We start from the raw sequence: 27,251 nt of genomic DNA, 5'->3' as shown, positions 1-27,251 counted from the left end.
GTCTCTCCTCACAGACACAATAAAGTTTAGTGCTGGACGCTTGCAGGCAGTAGGCGCAAAACCCCCGACCGCTGGATCTCATCCGTACGCTGCGCTTCTCCACACGGAGGTATTAACGGGAAACAACGCACGAAGGACTGCGGGATTTATCCAAATGTCTTTTTTGTTAACCTGCAGGGGCACACATTATTCTATTTTTGACTACGCACACATCTCGAAATGATTCACTTGTGCTTTCTGGATATTTTAATCTACTAAACGGTTCGGAGTTGGATACTGTCGCCTCCAAAACGCACGGACTACACGCGCCCCGGTCCTGTTGGACTACAAACACGCGTTGCTGTTTCCAGGGCGACCTTTTGTGTTTAAGGAGATATTGACTGTGCCAACATTCACAGAGGAACAGCTGGTCAGTGTCGGAGTGCCCATGCCCGGGATGATGGTGTCGCTCACCGGGGCAGTCTTGCTCCTCCTGTCCGGGCTGCTCGGTTCGCTTTGCGTGGTGCAGGGTTTCGGCGACGAGGTGGAGGAGATGACCTGTGACCCGATCCGGATCAGCATGTGCCAGGGTCTCGGTTACAACGTCACCAAGATGCCCAATCTGGTCGGCAACGTGCTGCAGTCGGACGCCGAGTTGCAGCTGACCACGTTTACACCGCTCATACAGTACGGCTGCTCCAGCCAACTCAAGGTACTGGACTGATGTGACCCAATGCATATTAAGAATAGAATAGAATAGAATAGAATAGTCAGTCTGTTATTAAAAGCATACACTGCAACTGTTACCCACACCCACCAATTTAGGAACAGTGATCCTGGACTCTAAAAGGCATGTCTGGGTCTGGATAGTCTGCTATATTTGTGTCTGGTGCCAGTGATAATGAGGAGCACATATATAATACTGTACAGTAGGTTGATTCCCATAGAGTTGGACTAAGTGGAGGGGTCTCCTCCTTCCTGTTGTGCCATGCGGTCATGCTAATTTCAATGAAAATGCCCCCTCTGTCTGTTGACACTCAGAGTTCATGCCCCACACAGCAACAGCTGAGTCTTCAGTGCTATATACTGTACTGTCTTCTTGTTAACAATGGTGCCCTCAGTGTCCTAAGACAAATGCTGCTTGTTTGCCTCATGCACCATGTAAGAAAAAAAAAATAGATTGGTGCCCTTCCTTGTCTTTGAGATTTTACTTTAGACTATAATTGGAGGGACTCGCGGCACAGCAGAGATCAAATTTTTGTAAATGTGAAGGACAGTGTAGTTGGACAGAGTTGCCTTTTCTCACACACGTACACACATATCATACTTAGACATACATATAGAAATTCTTTATTATTTTAAGAAAGTTATGTTTGGAAGGTCAGTGTTCTGTCTGGAGTATGGCTGCATTTTTCAGTGAATTATTAGTATGTACAGGTGTTTGGGGATAAGGGTTAAAAAATGATTTTAACATGCTGGAGAAATTTCTGTGTGTGTGTGTCAGAGATAGAGAGAGAGCCAGACAGGGACCAACTGCAAACCACACTGTCCTGCTCCAGCTGAAAATTGTCCTGTAAGATTAGCTGACATCCCCCCTCCCCTCTCTCTCTCTCTCTCTCTCTCTCTCTCTCACACACACACACACACACACACACATGCTAAAGAGGGAGGAAAGGAGAAAGGGAAACCATATCCCGTAACATTTGCTCAAATGGGAGGCTTCCTGACTAGTAACCAGAGCAGCTTTTAGCAGTGAAGTGGCAGCACTCAGGTTACCAACGGCTGGGGAAAACACCCAGAACGTGTTACATTACTGTCACCAGTAGAATATACACCCAGCTCTGTGAGAAAAATCAGAATGTGTATTGCATGTGATTTAACATCTGCTGCTTTCATAAACTTTAGTTAATTGACTCATGTGGAAGCGGATGCACAAAAACTACACTATGACACACAGGGCAACTTTGCTTAATTTGTTAATTTCATTTAATCAAACCAAAAATTACTCAGGATAACTATAAAACACGTGGTTCAGTCTGGGAACAAAGATCGTCTATTTGTAGGAAGGAAACTTAACACAGTTTCCAGATCAGCCAGTCTGCTTCAGCTGCATGGATAAAGCTGCCCTACAACCCAGATACTGATCAGAGAACAGTGTAACAAATTGAGTTTAAAGGACGTTCCCTTTCATTGAGATAACAGATTTTGACATCCCTTACTTCCTCACAGCCAGCAACACAGTGAGGAGTTATTGTATCACACTTCAGACTTATAATCAAAAGACAAGTCTGTTTCATGTGTAGACACAGAAACATGAATATCTTGTAGGTTTGGAACAGAACAGTAGCTCACCGATTCTACTTTTTTTTTTAAGTCTCATGCTTGTAATTTTTATAGCCAAAGCGTAACATGGTGCACAGATGCACAGTTTTTACAATGAGAATACATTCTTACAGGAAGTGAAAGTTGTATAATGTTTCCTCATGTATTTATTTCTCAACCATGACACTCTTCTTGGATTCATGTTTCATATGGGCTCTGTTCAAGGGCTAATTTCAAGCTGGGATGTCTCCATCACTGGATCAAGGCTGCGAGCCCAAAACATTTTGTTCTTATTATGGTCCAATAAATATTTTGTTATTTTTGAAATGAAAAATGGCAGCTGACCCTCCACTCCAACACATCTGAATGGGTTGCAAAGTCAGCCATGGCCTCTTCCAAAGCTCCTGGAGCGTATGTTTGTTTCATTTACCTGAAGGTAGCTGAGTGAAATGTACTTTCTGCTTCTGTTTATTTTCATATCATGAGCCTGGCACAATTTTACACTCTGGCTTCAAACAGATTTCCCCCCTAAAGGCATGAAATTGCTTAAAATTGCAACCTTTTATAACCCCAGAGTTTGCAAAAAGCACTTCTTCCCTCACATCACTACAATCTCAAACAGTCAAATATGGCTTCGGTCTGGTCAGTATCTTTATAACCCTGACTTAGATATCTATTTCAAAACTATTGCCATGGGAGAGAGAAAACTGAGCCTTGGATTAGGGGGGATTATGGAGCATTACATGGCACATGCCCTCAGTGTTGTTAAATCCACAGATTGTTTTTAAAGACGCAGAGTTGTATGTCTAACCTTGGAGCAGGTTAATGTTGGCTGTGGTGTCTCGACTCAAGTGTAGAGTTCTTTATTAGAAGTGAAAATAGAGAGCCGCCACTAAAAGAGGTGATGTAATGTATTGAAAGTGAAGGCAGGGGAAGCAGCGGAGTAGTCGGTGGTACATGCAAGTAGATGGAGGATCCACATGTGGGAGCACCATCTACCAGTTATAACCTTGTTGAAATATATAGACATGAGCCCACAGGGCGCTCATAGCACGGTTTCCACCTCTTCAACAAGTAACACCACTGACATGATTTACCCTCCGCTTCATGGTTTGATTTAACTTGACTGGAACAAAGCCTATAAAGCAGCTCGCTATATCGTCATATTTCCCTTTTTAGAGTAGCTCTTATTTGAAAGAATAAAACTCTTCTGACAGAAACACACTTGCTTCCCCCCCGTTTTCTCAAAACTCGCTCTGCAGCCACTCTTCACTGCATACTGTGACATTTCAACACAGAATACACAATTTGCATAATTCTGTAAAATATACTATGGGCAAAATGTTTAACATGTAATCCTTTATTTCTTTTTTTTCTTCAGTTCTTCCTGTGCTCAGTCTATGTGCCAATGTGCACAGACAAGGTTCCCATCCCTATTGGTCCATGCGGTAGCATGTGTCTGTCTGTCAAGAGGAAATGTCTCCCAGTGCTACACGAGTTTGGTTTCATTTGGCCTGAGGTGAGTCGACTGACTTTGATATCATTACAAGAAGACGTCACACATAAATGAATTATATTACAAATCATAACTCTAGGAAGTGAGTAATGTGGAAAATGTGTTCTGTTCAAGACAAATTTGAAAGAAAATTGATGTGAGTTAGTTCAAAATGTTTTTTATGGATCACAGCCTTAATAAGCAACGATTTCACATGATGTCTCCTCTCCAGGTGCTCAACTGCAGCCTCTTCCCACCTCAGAACGACCACAATCACATGTGTATGGAGGGTCCAGGGGATGAGGACCCACCCTACTACCCGGTCCGCCATCCTCCCCACCAAGAGGAGTGTCAGGCCTTGGGACCTGCGCCCGACCAGTATACCTGGTTGAAACAGACCGATAGCTGCGCTCTCCAGTGCGGCTACGACAGCGGGCTCTACAGACGGGGGGCCAAAGTCTTCACAGACGCTTGGATGGCGGTGTGGGCTGTGCTCTGCTTTCTCTCAACTACCCTGACAGTCCTGACATTTCTGCTGGATTCGCAGCGCTTCTCATACCCCGAAAGGCCCATCATCTTCCTGTCCATGTGCTGTAATCTGTACAGTGTTGCCTACCTGGTAAGTGACAGATTCAGTATTATATTGTGCAATGAAAGTGAATTTGTTTGGGGAGTATGTATAAAGCTTAATGGGTTAAAAATAGTGAAATACATGGAAAACAATAGCAAAAAAGTGCTCAAACTTTTTTTTCAACTGCTAACAAACAAATGACAGGTAATGCTCCTTTTTGGCTTAAAAAAAAAAAAGATAAATTTTCTTTTTCTTCCCTTTCTTGTGTCCCTTTCCCTTCATTCCTTGCAGGTACGGTTGACTCTGGGGAGGGAACGTGTTTCCTGTGACCTGGACGCAGCAGCAGTACCGATTCTAGTACAAGAAGGGTTAAAGAGCACTGGATGTGCCATAGTCTTCCTCCTGCTCTATTTCTTTGGCATGGCCTCCTCACTCTGGTTAGTGCCAACGAACATACACACACACACACACACACACACACACAAACACAAACACAAACATTTTATCGTACCAATCCTTCATCTCTTTGTCCCCCTTTTGCCATTGTCATCGTCTGTTGTGAATTGACTTTGGTGGAACAATTGGAGCACGAGACTTGCATCCTGTTTTCTTTAAAAGCCAACTATCCCGTCTCATAACCCCTGTACTAGTTGGATTAATTTCCAAACATGCAAAGACTGCTTTTGTAAAAATGCCACTTTTTTGAGTGCTTGCTGCGCTGATGTTGCAGTGGAAACGCACTGCTGTCACAGCTCTTTTTCTTCCTTTTCATTTTGCCCTCATTTTCCTGTTTTTCTTCACTTTTCCCTTTTGGAAAAGCAACAGGCTGCAGAGCTCAAGGCGTTCACTCTGGCCTTAAATAAGACCACAACCATCTGTTGTGTAACTTGTTACTATTTGGTGTCATGATGAGCCAATTACAACAGAAGATTACATGTGTCTGCTATGAAAAGGTTATGGGTCCAAGTTTTGAGCAAAGCAAAATTAATGCCAGTTCAATAAGATAATCTGTACTCATGGGTAGTGTCTGCCCTGTCTCTGACTGCTCTTGCTCTGTCTGTCTCTTCCAGGTGGGTGATCCTGACCCTGACATGGTTCTTGGCTGCTGGACTGAAGTGGGGCCATGAAGCCATTGAAATGCACAGCTCCTACTTCCATATAGCAGCCTGGGCTATACCAGCTGTCAAAACCATTGTCATCCTCATAATGAGACTGGTGGATGCAGATGACTTGACTGGACTCTGTTATGTTGGCAACCAGCAGCAGGAGGCGCTCACAGGCTTTGTGGTGGCACCGCTGGCTACATACCTTCTCATAGGTAATTACAACATGATAATACAATCATTTATAAATTTGTATTGATTTTTACTGGATCAATTTAAATATTGTGTTTATATCTATTCTTAAATGCAGCATTTAGTCTTATAACAACATGTTTGCACAATTAACAACACATTGTGCTGTACGAGTCTTCCTGCTGTTCTTTTCATTGCTGCCGTATGTGACATTGCAACTGCCATCATGTTGCTTCTATTTATTGCTCATTATATGACTATTGTTTTCTATTTTAAACTATAGGAACGCTGTTTATCTGTGCCGGTCTGGTAGCTCTTTTCAAGATCCGCTCCAATCTGCAGAAGGATGGTGCCAAGACAGACAAGCTGGAACGTTTAATGGTGAAGATCGGAGTGTTTTCTGTTCTCTACACTGTTCCAGCGTCCACCGTCATTGGCTGTTACCTCTACCAGCTTTCTCACTGGGGGGAGTTCAAGGCCAGCACCCGAGACTCATATGTTGCATCAGAGATGCTTCGAATCTTCATGTCACTGCTTGTAGGCATCACGTCGGGTATGTGGATCTGGTCAGCGAAGACCCTCCACACCTGGCAGCGCTGCTCTGCCCGCCTACTAAGGGACGGCAGGGCGAGCCGAGGGGGCAAGAGGGCACCGGGCGAGGGCTGGATCAAACCAGGAAAAGGCAACGAGACAGTGGTGTGAGGAGAAAGAAAGAGAGGACGGACAGGAATGGACTTCTACCTGCTTCATTCTCTTTTACAGACTTACTCTTCCCGAAAGAACGATGGAGAGGACACAGAATCGATGTGACACAGAAACTTAGCAGGAGTTTCTCACAGAAACCACTGGATGTAAAGGCATCGTAAAAGCTCTCTGAGAGTCACTGAGCATGTCTCACCCCATCTAACTTAACTCTGTGCCTCTAACAGGGGTTGGCATTGCCCTTTAATGTTGGGGTTAAAGATGAGAAAAGGGGAGGACTGATTCATACATAAGTAGCAACAGTAGCCTCTCTACCTCTGTTAGACTTTCATTGCCCAGAAAGACGGAGAAAGAAAAGAATGAAGGAGAAAGAGAGACGGAACAGGCAGAATCCAAGCATCAATATGAAGACCAGACACACCAATAAGCTGTGTAGCACCACGTCTACCTCTCTGTCTCTCTTTTCTCCAGAGCCCTCAGCAGAAGAGACTGAACCTGCTGGATACAGTAAACCTTACACCATTGTGTCTTTTTTTAGGGTTCTGAATTTTACACTGGAGGGTCATGGTGCAGATATTATACAGATGTAGGCTGACGTTTCCCAAAAGTATCTGACACCTTGAGTCCCTGTGGGTTTTTATATCTATGTGGGAAAATTAAAAGACAATGATATACCAGACCAAAAACAATGAAAATCTGATGAAAACATATCAAAAAAGGCCTTAAATCTGCAATGTGTTTACATTTGAACAACCTTATTTTACATTTTTTGTAAATTATACCTTTTGTACAATATAAAAGAGCAGCTGATTTTATTGCTCAGAATTTTTTTGGGAAACCAGCTCTAAGCTGTAATAATGCACTATAATTATATACAATATGTGAAGTGTCTGTGCTTGTCACAAGTGCATTACCAGGGACGGCATTGGTGAATGACGGTAATATATGGTAAATGATTATACAGTACAGAAATATGCACAGAGCCTCTAACAAGGCGAGTTTGGTCAGTTGTCATTATGAAGTTGCAGCACTGACACCAGAATTTAGTGGTATTGACTGTAAAAATCTAGTAGTATCCAGCGCAGGATCAGCATGGTGAAATGTGCAACTTTGTTAAAGTCAGCTAAATGAAAAGTACCTCCAATGTGTCAAAATCAATACACAATCACTGTTCTTACAAGTATGTAGGCAGTCCGAGAAACATGATGAGAAATTTACATATTAGTTGTTTGTGTACATTCAAAGGACCAGTTTGACATTTCAGGAAATTCGCTTATTCAATTTCTTTCCGAGAGTTGGATGAGAAGATCAATACTACTCTCATGTCTGCACCTTAAATATGAAGTACAAAAACCGAAGTGTAGAAACGGGAATATTTCTTGGCCATATTTACCATACAGACACAATAATGGTATTGATCTTCTCATCTAAATCTCTTTTATCAAGAAAGAAAATAAGTGTATTTCCCAAAATGTCAAAAGTCCTTGGTTGTTAGTCCTATGAAGTCATACCGCAATGAATTCTGGGGCTTTTATTGACCCATAAATGTGGAAGCCTTAAGGCATCTGGGAAATGTAGGCCTGTGTGTTTTACCTCAGTAGTCCATGAGAAGCTGAGCTAACTTTCTCCTTGGAAACCCTGTACTGTATATGCTCTCGAGTTACCAAGAAGTCCAGGAAATTAAATTATTCCCTCTGCCCTCTTCCAAACATTGGACCCAAGGCAGGTCAAAGAATTAGAGGTTATTAGACAATCACTTGCCAAAAGACACATTATGCAATAACAAAGACATGCACATATGCAGGTACATACATAGGAGGAGTCCAGTTCCCACGAATCTCACCCACCAGCTTGTCTATGACCATGTTATGATCACAATCAGAGGGAAAAGAAACACCAATAATGAGAGAACATATCTAATTTTTTTTGGCCTGTCTGCTTTTCTTTTCAGTCAGATTATGTGTCTGTTTAAGCGCATCTCTCAGTTGCTTCTTAAATCACTGGTGTGTCTGTCTACTTTCTACCTGCATATCTGTATCGTTTGTCTTTATGGTGCTTTCGCTGGCCACACTTCCCTTCCTGTTTCTCTTTAAGTCTGTCTACTGCATCGTAGCTAATGTGTCAGACAATCAAATCGTCCTTGGAGAACATTTTTGTACAATGCATTTCAGAATTTCTCATAGAAATAAGATTTCCGTTCATTGCCTCTAGGGTTGCATTTTGTTGATTTTAATCTTGCAGTTGCTCTCATTAACTGCTTATAGGATGCACTGTGAGTTGTAATAACCATAAGTTATTCATGGTCACCTGACTCATCATGTCTTACTGCTGCATTCACCTGTTCCTGTGTTCACTATATTTGCCTGACAATCTATCTAGCAAAGCTCTTGCGTTTCAGTGAGTCTTTGAATGTATTATATGTGTGACATGTGTCACATTAGGCCTCCTACAATTAAGTAGAATGAGAAGAATTTGGCTCTGGGTGATTCAAATGTTCAAGGGCTGGAACACTTTGGAGCTTTGCCCTCCTGTGTGACATTTGTAACCAGATAGTGCCTCACATACCTGCCACAGGTAATTTTAGGTAAATATTTAGAATGGGGCAGAAAATAATTTTACAGGCTTGGGCTGCTTTTCCCCAAAACATGTTAAATGAGAGATATTTTGGAATATTCTGGGGAAACTGAGAACCCTGAGACGGTAAACCAGTGTTTCTCAAACCAGAGTACCTTGGCACACTTATTGAATTTCCAAAGTCAAACAAACATTACATTGAGTTAAAGTGAATTAAATTAACCTCTGACCACCTCCCCTCTGAGCTAATGCAGTTTCCCTCCTAGATTTTCTTAACGTTTGGCCGTCTTCTCTCATATGACCACACTGAGCTTCAGGTGACATTTTGAAACAATAACCGAATAGTTGTGCCTTGAATTACGGTGAGTGTGTGCCATGGCCTAATGAAAACCGAGAACCACTGGTAATGAGATTTGTAAATGCTTTTTGAGAATCCCTGATATGAATCGATGTTGGGGTCAGTTCACCAACAATGATCTTAGCCTGTAAGGTCTAGACTGTTCCTTTGTGTAGATTGTCTTGATGATATCATCAATGTATTATAAGAAAAAATGCTAATTTATCCTTGTAAAAAAAAGTGACAAAAAATTTTAAAACTTGTTTGTTATTTAAGAGACACTTTTGTATCAGAAGAACAAGATGAATAAAAACTTTTTGGTTTCCAATATGTCGCTACCATTTTGTGTGTGCATATGTTTGTGTAAACGTGCATGCAGTCATGAATGTGTGTGCACACATAAAATAAGTGCATTAACATCTAGAAAAACAGCATTTAGAGAATACATGGAGTTTAGATGTTTCAGAGCAGACATACAAGAATTAGTAATCCTGCTTCAATGTGTTGTGTAGGTGTGTTCGTGCACCCTAACGGCCATCGGGGGACAGATTAAGATGAGTATGAGTAAGTGATTGGATGAATGTCTACTGAGTCACTTAACTGTCTGAGTCCATGTAGTTTTCTGCATGTAAAACGCTTGTCCGGCACCTGAGTCGTGCTCGGCTCATTGGTTGAACAATGCTGCCACCTCTTGTCTAATGAGACAAATTAAGTTTTGGTGCTTTATCAGGGCACTGACCTGTTTGCAGCTTCTTAACCTCCCTAACTCTTAACATCTATACAGCAGTGATACCGTTTTGCATTTCTTTTTAACATTTTCTCTAGGTTAGTATAAAAATTGCTCCATAACCACTAAAATTTGTTTTGAATCCTCAGTGGAAACATGGTGATTATGCTGTGTATACATTACTGTACCATCAATCACATCTCATCAGCTATGAACTTACAACCCTCCCCAACACACACACTTATAGTACACGCAGAAACATTCAGAGAAACACACACCTCCTTTCACTTCAAAAATCACTTATAATTTGGTTTTAAAATTATGCTTGATGCACATTCGGTTGTAATTTACCAGCGCAGGGTTGAAAATTGCATCTGGGGAAACTGGTTAATTCTGGGCATGTTTGAGAGTGTGTGTGTATGTGTGTGCGTGTGTCTGTTCGCGAGAAACAGAGAGAGAGAGGGGTGGGGGGGGTGGGGGAGTCCAAATATCTAAGTCTGCAGCTCAGATTGCCTTCCTGTAATTTACTGAGTGAATGAGTGTTTGTTTAAGAGCTCCCTCAAAAGCCTGAGGTAAAGGGAAAGTGACAGCATCTACTGCTCTATTGTTTCCAGATGTGGTTCCACTAACACACACACACACACAAATACAGTACATACACAAGAAAGCATGTTCACAAACTGACATGCACATTCACACAAACAGGAGGAGGAGTTAAATGCCCTAAAATTCATACCGTAAATGTTGGTTTCTGTATACGAGAGTGTGTATGTGTATGTATATGTTAAAGCACACAACATATTGTTGTAGTATTTTTCAGCTTGTTACAACATCACAGTTCACATTTTTTACTGAACACCAGCAGTGTCCAGTCTTCTTCTTCTTTTTGGCAGCAGTTTCTGTGGTTATTTAGAGATATGGCAACTTGTCATAAGCACAGATCCTACACATTTAACCCTAAACACCAACCTTAAAACTGACCAAAAATTACACCTTTAACTTTAATTCCTGCTCACAAATGACAGCTATTGTAACCTGTGGGTATCCGCTATTGTGCCAGTTCCTACCATAAAAACACACACATGCACACTCAGTAACACACACACATGTACGCACACCATGTTCCATTCTGTTAGTGAACTGCATGTTAGTATTTTTTTTTTTTACAAAGCTGAAACGTGAAAGAGCCCTATTAAAATTCCTTGGACTAATATTCCTGGGAATGCATTTTCAGAGTTGGGCTCCCTTGTGTGTAATTGTGTGTATACATCTGGGAGGGTTTGTGTGTGCACACATTGGTGTATGTGTGTTAATGGGGTGTACAGAGGAAAAAGAGATTGGAATAAATAGTAACAGAGAGAAGTAAGGACACAGAAACAGAGAAAACAAAGAAACGAAAAGGAGAAGAGAAAGAAAAACGTAATGTAGAGACACAAATAGAGGAGAGAGAAAGCGAGAGGGATTGAGCGAGAGGAAGAGAGAAAAGGAAATCTGTCATCCTCCAACAGCAGATTGCTGCAGCTGTTCCCCCTCAGCAATGTTGAAATCATTTTCCCATTCTGCTCAGCGTCTAGAGCTGTATGAATAGTTTTGAGTAATGGCCACCACTGGGGATTCTGGGTGACGTAGTTGTCTTGGCCCAAGAGCCAATTCAGCAACAAGGACTTGAAAATCCCGGTTCTTGAGCCAAACAAGCTAACGAGCTGAGACTGAAACTCAAAAACTCAGCCAAGGGAGAGATTGGAGAATTATTCACCATCAACTTGAGACAGAGCTGTTGTTGTACATGGCAGGGAGTGTGAAAGATTTAATTTATTTTAAGGCAGACAAAGATATACTGTCTTTAAATCAGATGTTGAAAAAGTGTATTTCACTGCAAGTTTAAAGAATTACCTGTAAATTCTATTGTAAAGTGCATCCTGTTTGTATTGTGCTTTGCTATGGTGGAACAATATTGGAACTGCACTAAACATTATGCTTTATGAATGACTTTGTTTTAGACCAATCAGGTACTTCACACACATGCATTATACTTCTGGCTTTACAGAGAAAGCCAGTTCAGTTCAGTACCTTAATGTTTGCTGCTCTTCTTATGTTTGTGGAAGTGGAAAGTCACCACTTGTCACCACTAGATGTCCATCTTTATCCAGGGCACCTGGTTTTGTCACTGTCATCATCTGTCAATGAACAGTGTCTTCAGTCTGACTATTAAATGTTTCCTTAACTGTATTAAATGTTTTTTTAACTTTTATTCTAGTCTTCAAAAAAAAGTAGCTTAGTAATTGACCACAGACATGCCCCAAATAAACCTTACTTAATTTCATCTCTGGCTAGAAAGAAGAGAATATCAATCTGATCATCTGAAAGTTTTTAAAAATTCTATGTCTGACTTTTGTGCAACCCAATATTTTGAGTTTGTAATCATCTAAACAGCTGAGAATTATTTTTACATGAACGATAAAATAGTTCAGCATTTAGGAAAGAAACCAGATATTTGATTCTCTCAAACCAATTCACAATGTAACACTTTAAACAAACAAAACAATTAAATATACCTCAGCCACGACACTACACCAGTGCTCTATACTCAATGCTCTCTTTTTCCCCAAATTCGAAATCAGTATACCTCACTACATGAGTCACTCTACATGAGCTAGTGAGCAAGCTATCGTAGGTACACAGCTGCGTTCTCGCCTCACAATTCATTAAAAGATTTTGATTAATAATCGCATACCACAGGTGCATGTGATTGATATATCTGGACATAAATATGTTTGTCTATTTCATAAAGTACATAAAAAGCACTCAGGGGTGCAAGTTATTGTGTATAGAGGCTGTGCTGTTACAGCAGAAGCAAATGTTTTACAATGGATAAATGTGTTGCCATGTGGGAGAAAAGCTGAGTGATTCCATGTTATTTCAGCAGGACATTTGTCAACTTTAGAAATGTCAACCGCTCAATACAGTCTCTTCATCTCTCTCTCTCTCTCCGTCTCACACATACAGCGCAGCACACACAGAGCAAGCAAAGACAAGGAGGGAGAGGAAAGATGTAGAGACAGCAGACTATATGTGGAAGGTAAAGGGAATCAAAGAAAAAAAAAAGACAGAGAGACAAGGGCATTGCGCAAGGAGAGGAGAGAAGATGAGCATGATGGCATTGTGTGGTTATGGAGAAATGTCAGAGAAAAAGATGGAGGGAAGCGTCTAACTAGCGGAACATAAGTGATTCCATTGTTTCCCTTAATCAGAAAGCCCGTTTGGCAAGCCAAATGACTGGAAATGACTCATATGAACATAATCTATCTCCAAGAGCCCGTCTGGGTTTGTTTCCTATGAGTTTTTTTATTGTGTGTCTGCATTCAGAGTATAGAACTAGAAGGCCTAGAAAGACCTGGACTAGCAGGTCAGTTTCTTGGTGTCATTTCTCTATGTTCTGCTGGTTTGTCGTTTGAATAGAAAGATTTCACTTGGTTTCATCACTGCCATTGACTGCCCTAGTTCTGAGTCCTCACAGGAAAACTGGTATTTGTTGTTATAGCTACTATGTGCTTACAGAGATGATAGCTTTAATATGTTTTATTTAATGTTGTAGTGCTGTTTTCAGTTCTTTCAAATTCTGTTTGTCCATTTTTCTTTTCTTTCTCTCGCATTTTTATGTTTTCTGTCTGTTTCTGTTACTATGATATTAAACATATCTGGCGAATGCATGTCCTTTCTCTTTATAATTGTAAATCCAGAAGCACTCAAAGGCAACTAGATCTTCTGTTTTATTTCCACCAATATGCCAAGTGACCTTAGAGGAATAGTTCATTTTGGGAAATCTGTGTATTCACTTTTTTGGCGAGAGTTAGATGAGATGAGCTCGATGTCACTCTTAAATCTGCATGCTGAATATGAATTTACAGACAGGAGCCTATTAGCTTAACTTAGCATGAAGACTGGAAACAGCTCGGGAAAAACATAGCCTGGCTCCAAAGAAAAGTTTTAAAAAATGCCCATCGGAACCTCTAAAGCTCACTTATTAAGATGTTATATCCATATAATGCTTGTTTCATGTGTACAAAAACCAAAGTGTAAAAATGATAAGTTGTGGTTTTTATGGGGGGGTTATGTGTGGGACTATGTCTTGGCCTGGCCAGTAACTTGGAGTTTCTGCTTGCTGTCTGGCAGCCTCATGGTAACAACAAAGACTCCAGGAAGTCACTGAGCCTGGCAAAAGGAAATTGTTCAGCACATAACCCCCGTAACACCACAATGTGTTGTTTTACAGTTCAGTGTTTGTACGGACGCTAAGCTAAGCTAATCGGCTTCTGGCTCCAGCTTCATATTTAATGAACAGGTATAAGAGTGGCATCAATCTACTCATCTAACTCTCAGGAAGAGAAGAAGTATAATAAACATTTCCCAAAATGTAGAACTATTCCTTTAACAACCCTCACAGAAGAGGCTAAAATGTCTCAGACCCCCTTCCAGTCAGAAGAACTGAAGATGAAGACTGAGGATGAGGGGTGAGTTGATTTAAAGGATAAACAGTTTCTTTTTACTTACTACTTTACATACTTCTAGATATCCTTCTACCCTGTAGGCTACTACCCTGATGATAGATAATCTTCATAGATGTAGTAGTAAAGAAACAAAAGTTATGGCATACTCTTTAATTACATTCTCTTTTCCAAAGTGTTTGAACAATGTGTTATCTTGTGCATGTATGAATGTCCTGTGCTCTTTAATTCTTCCATCTTGTTTGGATGGTTTGTGTGTGGTTTGACATGCTACGTGCCATCTCATGTTCAACTGTGTTTGTGGCTGCGTACAAGTGTGTTTTTGTCTACTTGCAGGTCAGTGACTTTGTACTGCCAGTTTTAAACTTAAATGAACGCCTGAATAGCAATGAGACAATTAGCTAAAGCCTATGATCCAGGACTCACTGTGCCTTGCTTATTAGAACTGGTCCAACAGACTACAGCTGCACCACTGTCACACCGATATGGAAATGAAGTGCAATGCTCACGCTGTGCAGGCACACATACATAAACACACAAAAAACACACACCGTGACAAACCAAAAGGCATAAGATAATAAAAAAAAAATACAGACTGAAAATGAGGGAAAATGAGTGAGTGAATGCAGGGGAGCGAGACCGGCCTGCAGGGTAAATGATAGCATCTATTTTTATTTAATGTTTTGTCAGCCACATGACTAAAAAACACATGAAATGTTTCCTTTACACCATCCACGTTTCCTTCACATGCAATAATTGATTTAAAAAATGTAGTTGACAGCATTTTATCAAGCAGTGTTCAATAAAGAATTGTATTCATAACATAAAATCCTCTCAATGCCTATGACATCATCAAACCCAACACATGAATACCAAGTGAAATATATGTTTTGGATTGGGGACACTTGTTAGACTTATTTTTAACCTGTGTCACACATCCAACAGGTTATTTTTCAAAGTATGTCAGAAAAACTGCCTCAGGAAATGCAGCAAGGGTATTATTGGCAGCTTTCATTTGAAATGTGAAACAGCTATGAAACTGGGTAAAATGAAAAAAATAAATTCCAAAGTTCCATCCAACAGCTTTTAAGGGCTGTTCGTTATGTACAGAAGTAAAACATAGCGTTTAAGAATGTGTTACTGTACAGAATTCTTGAAATAATACACAAAACTTCAGGTAACTATTTGTGTCATTTAGTTGTAAAATATAAAAAATAATTAGAGTTTTTGTAGTTTGTGTACCATTACCTCATATCCTAATACATTACATTAAACTCTGCCTGACAAATGCTGACACCGAAACTGACACCAGTCATATTCATGTATTTTCTTTTGGAAGATATTTGCTGTATTAAGATTTAAATTCAGGCAAGATTTGAAAATGTTTATTTTTTTTTAAAACCCTTAAAATGAGTAAATGGCAAAAACGTATAACCTACCTAGAAATAGAGAGAAGTAAGTGGACTATAACTCCCTGAATGACACTGATATTCACCTGGAATATGCAGAGAAACAGCCTAAAGCTATATGAAACATGACCTTAAATCATGTTTTTTTCAATATTTGTATAAACAGACTTACATGCAAAATGTCAAATTTTAAATTTTCTCACACAAATCCGGACAAGCGGGTGGCATACATGTTCTTTTATAACATTGCCATTGAGAATCAAAATGACACAAAAACAAATGAAGGTGGTTCCTATAGGTGACAGTAACGCTGGTTGTTCATTCATAGAGCAAAATGATGTTCAGGGCCACACACTGTAAGAAAAGATTGTTGAAGCTTGAAGAGAAGCTGAACACAATAATGGAGAGCAAGCCTTGTCGACTTCAACTCAAGCAGAAAACAACAGTGACTTTAGTTACTTTAGTGTGGATATTTAATGACTTTATTGTATTACTATAGGGCTGTGTTTTGTAGTGTATGTTTGAGACACACAGGGTAAGCATTACTCTTATTCAGACAATTAATGATGCCAAAAAACCATTACATCCTACAAATTCACCCAAAGCTCAAGCTATCAAATTAAATGTTTTATGTAGTTGTTGAATTAACTTAAATTAATTAAGTCATGAGAGTGATTTTCTTGCTGAGTTTCACAAAATGCCACATAACCATGACACACAAACACTTTTTTGGTACATTTTCACCCTCCTCATCTATTAAAAAAGACTTTTCTCTTTTGTTGAGATGATTCACCTTTGAAGATAATTGAAGCATTTGTGCTTTGATGCTTAAAAGAAAGCCATTTTGACTCTGATGATTGACTCTTATGACTGATAGGCCTTTTTCAGTGAAGACAGTGACATGCCACTGTAGGAAAAGCATAGGTGTAAATAGCAAAAGTAAATAGCAAAAGTAATGATGGCTGTTTCATGTTCAGGGTCATGGTATGCATGCTGGTTCACTCGACACTTGAATAGAGTGGAGTCATTGTTAATGTTATTAGAGTTTTTCCTGCTATGACAACTCCAAACATCTGCTGTGAAAAAAGATTATTAAAGTGATGTGAATGAACAATATTTGAAACATTTGAAATGCATGTGTTGAAATTAAGATGTTATGTGTTCACATTTAAGTGGGGAGGTGGCGCTGAAGATAACAACTTTGAAAATGAAAAAAAATGTTGGGGTTTGGCTTTTCCAGACCTCTGTAGCCCACTCCTTATCTCTACTTGAGGCTAGCAGCTTGTGGCTACATTAGCCACTCCTAGCATAACACAACCAAATGTCCAACCGAACTGTTGATGGCCAAGTTGCATTGTGGTTAATGTAGGTGCAAGGTTTTGACAAGGAAGAAGAATGGCGTGGAATAAAAAGGACAACACCTCTGGTTCTGCTGCATCGATTGATCCATTTTTTTGACTGTTCAACAATGTTATAGGAGTGCGATGCTAAATCGCTTGAGTACTCTTTTAATACAAATTACTAAAACCTGCAGTGCAGAACTTTTACATATAAATGAATGTTTGTTACATTCAAGCCTTTGCCAAACAAGTTCACACAATGCTGATCAAGCATTCACTATCACGGCCAGATAATCTCTCTGTATTTCACAGTATACCAGAGTTTTTAATCTGGTGTCGGATTTGACATTCCTGCACTGGCTGGATGAATGCATACTGCACATGCTCTATGGGAAATCTGCCGGCTGAGCGGAAGTCTCCTTGATAACTTGAACGTTGATAAAATAATTTAATCGTACGGCTCTTCTTGACTTTCCAAATGTTATCAGACCAAATGGATCAAATACTGATAGTGAAATGAGTCATTTCGTGGGGGTTGTGTAATGCTCAAAACAATTTATCCATCGCTTTACAGCCGCAACAGTCGTGATGGAGGAAACGGTGGAGCCCATGACGTAAGCACATCGACAGTGTTTTGGTAATTACTCTCACTGCCAGAAGGGGGAGACAATAGTCCTACACTCCAGCTTTAAGGTCTAACATTCAAATTAAAATATTCTACGAGTTTTTAATGACAGACATCATAGATCAGTAGAAAGTTCACTATCAGTTGCTTCTCATATGGTAAAATAAAAGAGAGCCATTTAACACCCTAAAATTACAGTCGGCTATACGAGTGGCAGAGTCAGAAGAACTATGTACTGTGTCCCCTCAACATGAGGTCTATGTCTACAATACATCATTTTAAAGATTTTGAGTAGCGTATGGCTTTAAAACAAAGAATATTGCAGAGGAAACGAATGAGAGAGCGAGGGGAGTGGAGGAAAAGGGTAGGTGATTGATGAGGCCTATCATTTTCCATTAGTGAGGCACAGATCACCTATCCCATCCCTAATGAGACAAATATTAGCGACAAACCCCACTACACACACACACACTTTAAGATGCAGTCATGTGTACTATTGACACTATTAAAGCATCAGCCGTACACTGAAATGCAACAGACCTGAAACTCGTTGTTTGGCAATACCATGTCAATAGCCACCCCTTATATAACCACACACACAGTTACCACATTATTAACCCATTCAGCTTTGTCCTCAGGTGGCTACTAGGACTTACCTGTGTTTACATCACACATAATGAGACATCTCCCAGAGATCATTTCTAAGGTAACTGATGATGACACTGGAGCGTCAAAGCCTATATTGAGAACAAAGGTAAGCTTCTGATACTGATGGGTGGGTGGTACTGATTGGGACTTTAATGCAACACCAACTGATACTATGACAGACATCACCAAAAACAACAGTCTTATTTCTAAGAACTGTGAATCTTCTTCGATGGCAGAGAGGAGATTGAAGCAAATATATCTAAAATCACATAACAGTATTATTTCAGAGTATTATTTCAGTCATTACAGGCTGCTGACATAATGTTATCACAAAAGCAAATGGTAAGTGTTTGCTTTTGGTTCTGACTCAGACTCTGTATGCACGACACGTTGCCTTTCATAGAGGAATCCATCAGTGAAATCTGTTTGAGTTTTACTGGGGCTTCTCCCTCCTCCTTTCTGTTTAGTTGCAGCTTTGTGTGCCCTTTCTTGTGATTATGTTTGATCAGATTTGGGGTATTATGGCTGCAGCAGTCAGCCCTCCTGTAAATATCACAGCTGGCAACATTTTCATTAGCAGAAAAGCTAGAAAAATTACCAAAATTATGCAGTTTTCAACCAGAAACCAGCTGGACCACTGTGGCCAGGAGATGGCATTTCTTTTTTTTACTGCCAGTTCAATTCAGAAATAAATGTAAGAAGAATGTTTGTGTTTTGAGCAAAACACAAAGGAGGGAGACTGCAATGCTCATATTTGGCTAGTTTATATTTTAGCTAGTAACATGGTTGCAGACTTACAGTCTAACACAGTGGACCCTAAATATATTACCCCCAGAAGACATGTGTGTGTATGTGTGCTTGGATAAAGCAGACAAAACAACTTTTCAGGCTTCAATGGGGACAACCAAATGCTACACCACTGTAAGTATGGATGCACACCTGCTGTTTTACTGTTGACCATAAATTAAACAGTTTTATTTTGAAAGTGAAAGAAATTCCCAAAGATCCATACTGCAAAATAAGAACCAGAGCTTTTCCCACGGAGGAGTGAGGCATCAGGGAGAAAATCACATGCAAAGTAACAGATGCTGATGCAAATATGAAACTCACACAAGCAATATGAATTGCACATGTACTGAATTTAGTCATCAAAAATGCTTGTGACCAGACTCACAAGCAGTAAAAGTAATGTATATTTTATTTATCTTATAAAATAAAAATGATAAACATTTAAATTCATTATTACGTATTTGGTTTGAGGGATAAATATCAAAGCCTATCCTATTCCCTCCCCTTTTCCTTTCTTCTCCTCTTCTTGCATATCTTTAGGGCTGCAACTAACAATTATTTTCCTAAATCATGGGAAATACTTTCTTATAATTTCTTTCTCTTCTTCAAATGTTTTGTCTGGTCAACAGCCCAAAATCCAGGATCCAAGATATTCGGTTTGCTATCATGTATAACACATAAAAACTTAAAATACTCACATTTGAGAAGCAGCAACCAGCAAATTTTTGGCATTTTTCCTGAAAAAAAAAATCACAATTATTCAATTATAGCAGCCGATTCATTTTCTGTCAATCGACTAATCATTGCAGCTCTACACATCTTACTACATCCTGCTGTGCTATCTGATCCCACTCTGACCTGTCCAATCCTGTGCGATCCCTAAGGAGAAGCTCATGCCAGGACACCTGTTAGAACAGTTACTCACAAAAACTGCAGTGTCTGTTTTGAGCCAAGAAAGCCACTGGTTCAGCCATGGCATCTCTGTATCCCCCAGTGACTGTAGGGGAACATAACACTACAGGTGACTGCTTCAGTGCACTGTCATCCTTCAGTGATGCCACTGTGGAGCTGTCAGAACAGGAGAGAGTTTTTAGCTCCAAGGCAATGCCACTATTAAAAATGATTGAAAACTCTGTCCTAGTAAGAAATTCCTTGTGTGACCACTCATTTCAGTCGGCCAAGGAGAAAACCTGGGACTGTTCAATCTGAAATTATTGAGTATAACGCCAATGACAACAATGCTGCACCCAAGACTAAGGACGTGTGCTTTTTCAGCCACCACAGAGTTGCTGAGGCAGTAAAATGGTTGACATCAGAGTGTACTAAAAACATAAAATCCCACTGTAACATAAACCAGCTCCTCAAATGATCAAAATTCATGTTCATTATATGAATTAAAAACACACAGATCAACATGTCCTTTGTAGAATAAGTATAGTTGTTTGTTGTAGTAACATCCCTTATAGGTTTGTTGTGTTTTGTCTGCACCAATTGTGCAGATGCCATTCTTTTGTCTCCCTTCCACACACACACACACACACACACACACACACACACACACACACACACACACACACACACACACACACACACACACACACACACACACACACACACACACACACACACACACACACACACACACACAACACATGGTGAGCTTTTTTTTTTTTATAGCAGATTCTGGTATTTTTTTATGTCATTATTTTTGGATTTGGCAGAAAACAAATCAAAATGATTGTAGTTCATGCTCTCCAGCAGAATCATATTCCAGCTATTGTTTTGAGGATTTTAAAGCAGCATTAAGACAATTGTGAAGGGAGATAAAATTTGAGAGTATATATTTCAAATGATGTAGACAATGTGGAAAAAGACCATCGAATACTTTTTGGTGGCTAGTCAAAACTCTCTTAGGGAAGGTGGAGTTTCCCTGTGGGACAGTATTTTGTAAAATACTGGCCACAGCCCTGCCTTTGACTCACTTTTACTAGATATCACATGAACTGGATGACTGACAAACTTTCATAGACACAACATGGGTGGCTTTGGTACATGATGTAACTGGAGTAGTTAGTTTCTAGAGACGGGGCAGTGAAGCTAAGTAATCTTTTTTCAGAAGAAAGAAACATTCAACAACTGGCTGACATGCAATGAAAGCTGCTGTATTCTTGCCCTGCTCTGAATCCTCTCTTCATTCTCCTCTCAGTCAGGTAGTGTTGCCCTCAGTGATAACGTGATAATGCCTAAATATTACGCCCTTGCAGCTGACAGCTCTCCGGTTCAGAGACTATATAGTGTAATGAAAGCTGACACTGCTACATCTGTGGCTACTCATTAGCTATGGCTGTAGGGAAAGTACGGAACAATCGGTCAAAGCATACATTAACATTAACCAATGAACATACTGTATGAGTATTGAATTACATGAGAAAACAGCTGGCTGTGTGCTATCTACAGGCAATGTTTTAATGATGTTGCCTGTGACTCTAAGCTAAGTTTCCTCTTTTCATTTTTGTTTATAAGGCTATATGTTTTTACACAACATATTGTATTTCAGGTCTATAAAATTAGTTATATAGCACCTTTTAAATCGACAATATCATGGTGTCTGCTTCCAGAAACACACATAGATAAATAACCTCAAAGGATCAGAGATAAAAATGCTCATTACTTTAAGATTAAGGCTTGGTCCTGTTGGGCAGCCTCCCTGCTGTCTGACACAACTCACCACCAGAGGGTGATAAACAGGCAGTGCTGCACATTTTAACCAATGATCCATGGCGATGTCCAGAGCTCATGGCTTCAGGTCTTGTTAAACAACTATAAAGTTAATCACCAGCCCGAGGAGTTCTGGCACTAATTGCGCTTATAAACCACAGTGTGTCCAAACAATAGATGTGTTCTGGGCAGTCTGGGAGTACAGTATATTGATACTTAATATCCCACTCCACCTCTGGCTCTCTTTCCTCCAGAGATATGGCACAGTGGATGCCCTGAGCCAGTTTATATTGTCACATTCTGCTGCATCTAGGACTGCCTTGTAGATACTGTCTTCACCCTTTACCTCCCAAGTGTTGAGCAAATATTGTCTTTTCTCTCTGTGCAAGGATGGTCCTGGATGAAACTGGGGAATTTAGGGAGTGTGCACAGGATCCAGTGGTGCAAGAGTGGTGAATATCTCTGGTATGTTCTCAACACAGGGATTTACAATGATTGGAACCACACAGTCAAGTCTGAGAGAAATAATTGTAACAGAAGAAGCTCAAGTACATAAGTCACTCAGTATTTTCTGAAACCACACACACATACAGGATACTGTCTAAGAATACACAGTGTTCTCATGCATGTATGAGCAGTCACACACATGCTAAAGTGGGTGATCAGTCTTATTTTACAGTACCGACTGGGGAGCAGTCTGCAAAATCAATGGTAAATTTAAATGTCAGACAAATCTTTAATATCAGTATAATTAAAATGTCAGGAAAATTTACATTCATTCTTGCTTCCCAGGTCGCTCCACAGAGATACACACACACACTGACATACCTATTTACAAGCACACCAGACCACTGCTATTCTACATTTCCATTCCTCTGCTCGTCTGGTTCCCTTCTCTTTTACATTTCGCCTCAATTCCCTTTATTTTCTAGTCGATCAGTCTGTGCTTTCCTGCAACACTTCCCTCCAGCACCTTTCATGTAGCATCATCATCATCATCAGGCCAAAATATCCACTTATGTACAAAAAGCCAAAATCAAATGGGCAGATTTTAGTGACATTTAATGATGACACTCTGAAGATCAACATCAAACTTTGTGAGCTTTGTTCTTGATCTACCTTTGAGTCCGATTGCCAACTTTGGAAACACAGGATAACTTATCTGATTAGTAGGGCTGTAGTCTCCTGGTCGACTGGTCGATTAGTTGGTCGATATGCTCTTGTCAGACTAAATTCTCATTGGTCGAATAGTCTCCGTGTTACTTTCATAGGGAGGGAAGTGCAACATCAGTAGCCTTCCAGGATTAATCTATTATTTACTGTGGTGGGAGGGACAGACTAACAAATTACCTGTGAAAAAGGGGGTGTATTCAAAACACCCCCGTTGTTTTCACAGCTTTGAACTCACCCAACCTAGTGGACACTGCCAGGTCTAACTGTACTCAATGTTAACTGAGTGTTTACTGAACGTAGTGAATGTTTACCGAATCAGTGTTTCTCCTGTAATAATATCAACGAACCCCCGCCAGGCCAAAAAATATTTTTTAATGCCAAAAATAACACTAAATATCAGTTGTGTAACTCCGTCTAGGAACAGGGCAGTGCTTAGTATGTTTGCGTAGCGAGTGGGAAAGAGCGGCAGGAAAGTGATGGTGGATGTGAGCGGAGCAGAGGAAAAGGTTAGCAGTAAGTTTTCAGTCTGGCAATAAATGTACAGTACAGACTCCAGTGTAACAGTCAATAAATGCTAAAAAGTCATGTCTGTTGTTTCCCCAAGTGCTGGAAAAGTGAATGGGGTTAGGTCCAAAGTAGGTTAGCCTAACCTGAAGAGGCAAAACGGAGAAATGTAAGTTCACTGTGCACTCTGTCCTGTTACACCCCCCTACCCCACCCGCGACTAATCGATTAGTTGAAGATTATGTACGATTTCAGTCGACCAAGACTTTCTTTGATTGACTACAGCCCTACTGATTAGCTGACTGACAAGAAATTTGATGAATCCTTTCATAATCCTCAAGAAGTCAGTATGTCTCAATTGACACCTTCTGAAACTCCCTCCCCTCACAACTTTCCAACATCAGATATGTGGAGAGTGTCATCACACTACATTTACAAAAGCGAGTGCAACACTGTGAATGTCTTCCAGGAGAGACGGCCCAAAAGCGTGCAGCAGTATCGTCATTTGAACAATCACCAAGTATGACGGCTATTTTTTTACTTTCATGTGTGTTCTCAGTTTTTCGGTTTGGCAGCTTGTAAAACTTAGTACTGGGTTCTTTACCCTGTTGGTAGTCCATCCCACCACACAGCAGCTTTTAGGCATTTTTTTGTTGTTTTCTAGCAGACAGAAGTGACAAGGAGGCACCTTAACGCAATACAAAGTCAATGGAGAGCAATGAATTGTTTTCCCTTCTGGGGTGGGCGGGACTTAATTGTGCTCTATCTATATGTTATGCTGCTGGCTCCGTCCACAGAAGTACATTATTTAGCTTCTGTGCCGGTACTTCTGCCTGCTTTTCCAAACTGGGGGATGTGCTGACCCAAATCTACTGCATGTAATACACTGACCATGGATAAGTACCTCATACAATCCCACTTCAAAAAATGCAAACTATCCCTTTAAGGTATTCAATTTTGATCGGTGCATGGCCTCTTCTCTAGTGCCACTCTCAGGATGGAATCAGTATTATGTCTCTCCTGTCCGGCTCTTGGCGAGTATAATGAAAACTGCAGCCTCAAGGGTCAGTCTTGTTCACTCATTTCCTTCTTCTTTTCTATCATCCTATCCCACCCTTTCTCACATTCCACCTTCCACAATTTTACCGTAATCTGCCCCATTTTATCCTTGAATCTTTCACCTTTTCCTGTCTCTCCAATCTCCTCTCTCCTCTCCTTCAGCATCATCTCCCATTTCCCACAACCTCTTGTTCCTCATTTGTAATCCTCACATGTCCCTCCACCTTACCCTCATTCCCGTTCATCCTCACTATCCCTCTCCAGTGCTCTCCTCCTCTCGCCTTCCTATTGAACACTGCTTAAGGCCATAATCTGTCTTCCAGTGCTCACCACTGATTGGGTCCACAGGGAAATGGCAACAGGAAACACGTGGAGCAACAGGGCAAAGGGGCAGCTGTGACTGAGAGGTAGCTAGATTGTATGTGTGTAAGTGTGTGTGTGTGTGAGCCAGGTGAGAGACAGGAGAGCATCTGAACATAGGAAGAGATCTCGGGCCCTCATTTAAGAAGTGAAACTCTCTTCTTGTTATGCTGCATGTTTCTGTCACACACACACACACACACACACACACATATGCTCTCTTTTTCTCTTTCCAATAACCGTGCAGAGGCTGTCTGCATTATGCATGAATGTGGATGAGAATAGACAGGTTAGGTGTGTCAGTGTGTGTGTGTGTGTGTGTGTGTGTGTGTGTGTGGGACTGTGTGCAGGGCAGTGCAGTGTAACCGATTGGTTGTAGGCTCCCAGTCTAAATCCTCTTTTAGACAGGTACATGGTTTAGATCGATCCCTGAGTCGTATAAGAGATGTGTGCACTCAAGCACGTCTGTGGTTCACTCCTCATGTCCATCTGCGCATAATAAATCTGTGTCTGGTTGATAAATCTGTGTTTGTTCCTCTGTGTCTTGTAAGTTTGTTCTAACAACCTTTACACTAACTCACGTAGACCCAAGAGTCCTGTTTTTAAGCAATTCTAAGCATATTAAACACAATTGTATATCACTAGAGTTACAGAAACTTTAAAACCTAAACCTCATGATCCAACTGATACAACGGGCCCTTATGTCCAGCCCATATCAAAAAAAGAATTCCTTTTCCATATTTGGGTCTGTGCATACAAATAACTACCAATTATAATATAATCAGAAAACTTACACAATCAAAAAGAACAATGAAAAAAACTTCAACATCAAGGCAGATGCAAGATGCATTAACAAACAATCAAAGCAGGATAAAACATCAATATAATACATCAATATCTCTTGAAAGTGAGTTGCAACCCCGTCAACCAGTTAGTTGTTGTACTCACCTGTTTGAACCACAAAGTCCTGCACAAGCTGTCATGAGGGTCCAGTTTCTTGGTCGTAGCATTTATTCCTGATGTATATAAAATGACGCGTCTATGCAGTTTCTCTCGTCCTACTGCGCCCAGAAAATACTTTGAGCTGGTACTTTGAGTTTGTCAAAAATATCATGAATCCGCGCACACCGAACTGAAGAAAGAAACCATTACTGAAACCCGCCGTGGACATTTGATGTAAACCCAGCATGCACCTGTTGACTGCGCATCATTGTAGGTGCGTTTGATTTGGGTCGCTTAACATGCTCGCCGGGTGGTGCTTCAGCCTAATTAAAATACTTTAGACATTTTTTACATAATGCGAAGATATAATAATGCTAAACTTACCCATAACCATTAATGCTGTCATCCCTTTTTTAATGTGTTATAGCTTTTCTTCTTTTTCTTTCTTTTTTTTTTTTTTTTTGGAAAAACGGAATAATTAACTGATTGCAACCGAGAGTTAATCTTCAATTATTTCAAAAATCGATCAACCATTTAAGTCATCTTTTCAAGCAAACATGCCAAACATTCAGTGCTTCCAGCTTTGCAAATGATTTATGCTTTCCTCCTCTGTGTTATGTCATTATAAACTGAATATTTTCAGACAGAATAAGACATTTGAAGACATCAGCTTGGGCTTTTTGAAACTGTGATGGGCATTTTTTTTCTATTTTCGGGCATTTTTTTTCTATTTTCTGACATTTTGTTGCAAAGATGAATCAATTAACTGATAAAATAAGTGGAAGACAAATGAAAAAATTGAATTTAATGTTAGCTGCAGCTCTATTGTTCACAAACTGGCCCACTCAGGTGTCCACCAGCCTATTTCAGCAGCCATATGGGTTTGGTTTTCCCAACAGAACCACTAACTGTTTAATTTTAGTCTCCCCTAAATCTGCTACTACTAATAAATATTTCAGTTTAGGAACTTTACAGTCCAGTTAATCTTGTCTCTGCTGGCTACAAAACAACAAAAACAAGACAACTGAAGACAGAGATCAGGACAGTAAAAGTCAAAGATGCAATGTCACAGTCATTAGCACATCACTCACTTGTTAAATATCATATCTGTTTTGTTGTGAGGTCGGACAATAAGTATAAGAAGTTATGATAGTTTTTCAAAAATGACGATCATCAG

The 27,251-nt window shown here is 40.2% G+C and overlaps 1 protein-coding gene and 1 long non-coding RNA gene across 4 annotated transcripts; one reads left to right on the top strand and one right to left on the bottom strand.

The window, feature by feature from the left end:
- On the top strand, positions 1 to 9,603 carry fzd4 (frizzled class receptor 4). Its single transcript, XM_067594552.1, has 6 exons — positions 1 to 691; positions 3,683 to 3,820; positions 4,029 to 4,415; positions 4,659 to 4,804; positions 5,438 to 5,685; positions 5,946 to 9,603. Exons 1-6 carry the CDS (start codon positions 428 to 430, stop codon positions 6,362 to 6,364), a joined length of 1,602 nt encoding a protein of 533 aa, XP_067450653.1. The 5' UTR covers positions 1 to 427; the 3' UTR covers positions 6,365 to 9,603.
- Positions 4,325 to 26,746, bottom strand: LOC137185980 (uncharacterized). 3 transcript variants are annotated; one of them, XR_010928945.1, is made up of 4 exons: positions 26,081 to 26,746; positions 20,177 to 20,386; positions 20,017 to 20,055; positions 4,325 to 4,412 (listed from the first exon to the last, which is right to left on the bottom strand). It is a non-coding gene; the product is annotated as an uncharacterized lncRNA (long non-coding RNA). The 3 variants fall into 3 exon arrangements; XR_010928946.1 differs by having other exon boundaries at positions 20,244 to 20,386; XR_010928944.1 differs by lacking the exon at positions 20,177 to 20,386 and having other exon boundaries at positions 26,081 to 26,745.
- Positions 26,747 to 27,251: the final 505 nt, after the last annotated feature.

Source organism: Thunnus thynnus, chromosome 7 (genome assembly GCF_963924715.1).
Source record: "Thunnus thynnus chromosome 7, fThuThy2.1, whole genome shotgun sequence".
NCBI classification, from domain to species: Eukaryota; Metazoa; Chordata; class Actinopteri; order Scombriformes; family Scombridae; genus Thunnus; species Thunnus thynnus.
Note: the sequence above shows the minus strand (reverse complement) of the source record. Positions and strands in the feature narration are given on the sequence as shown.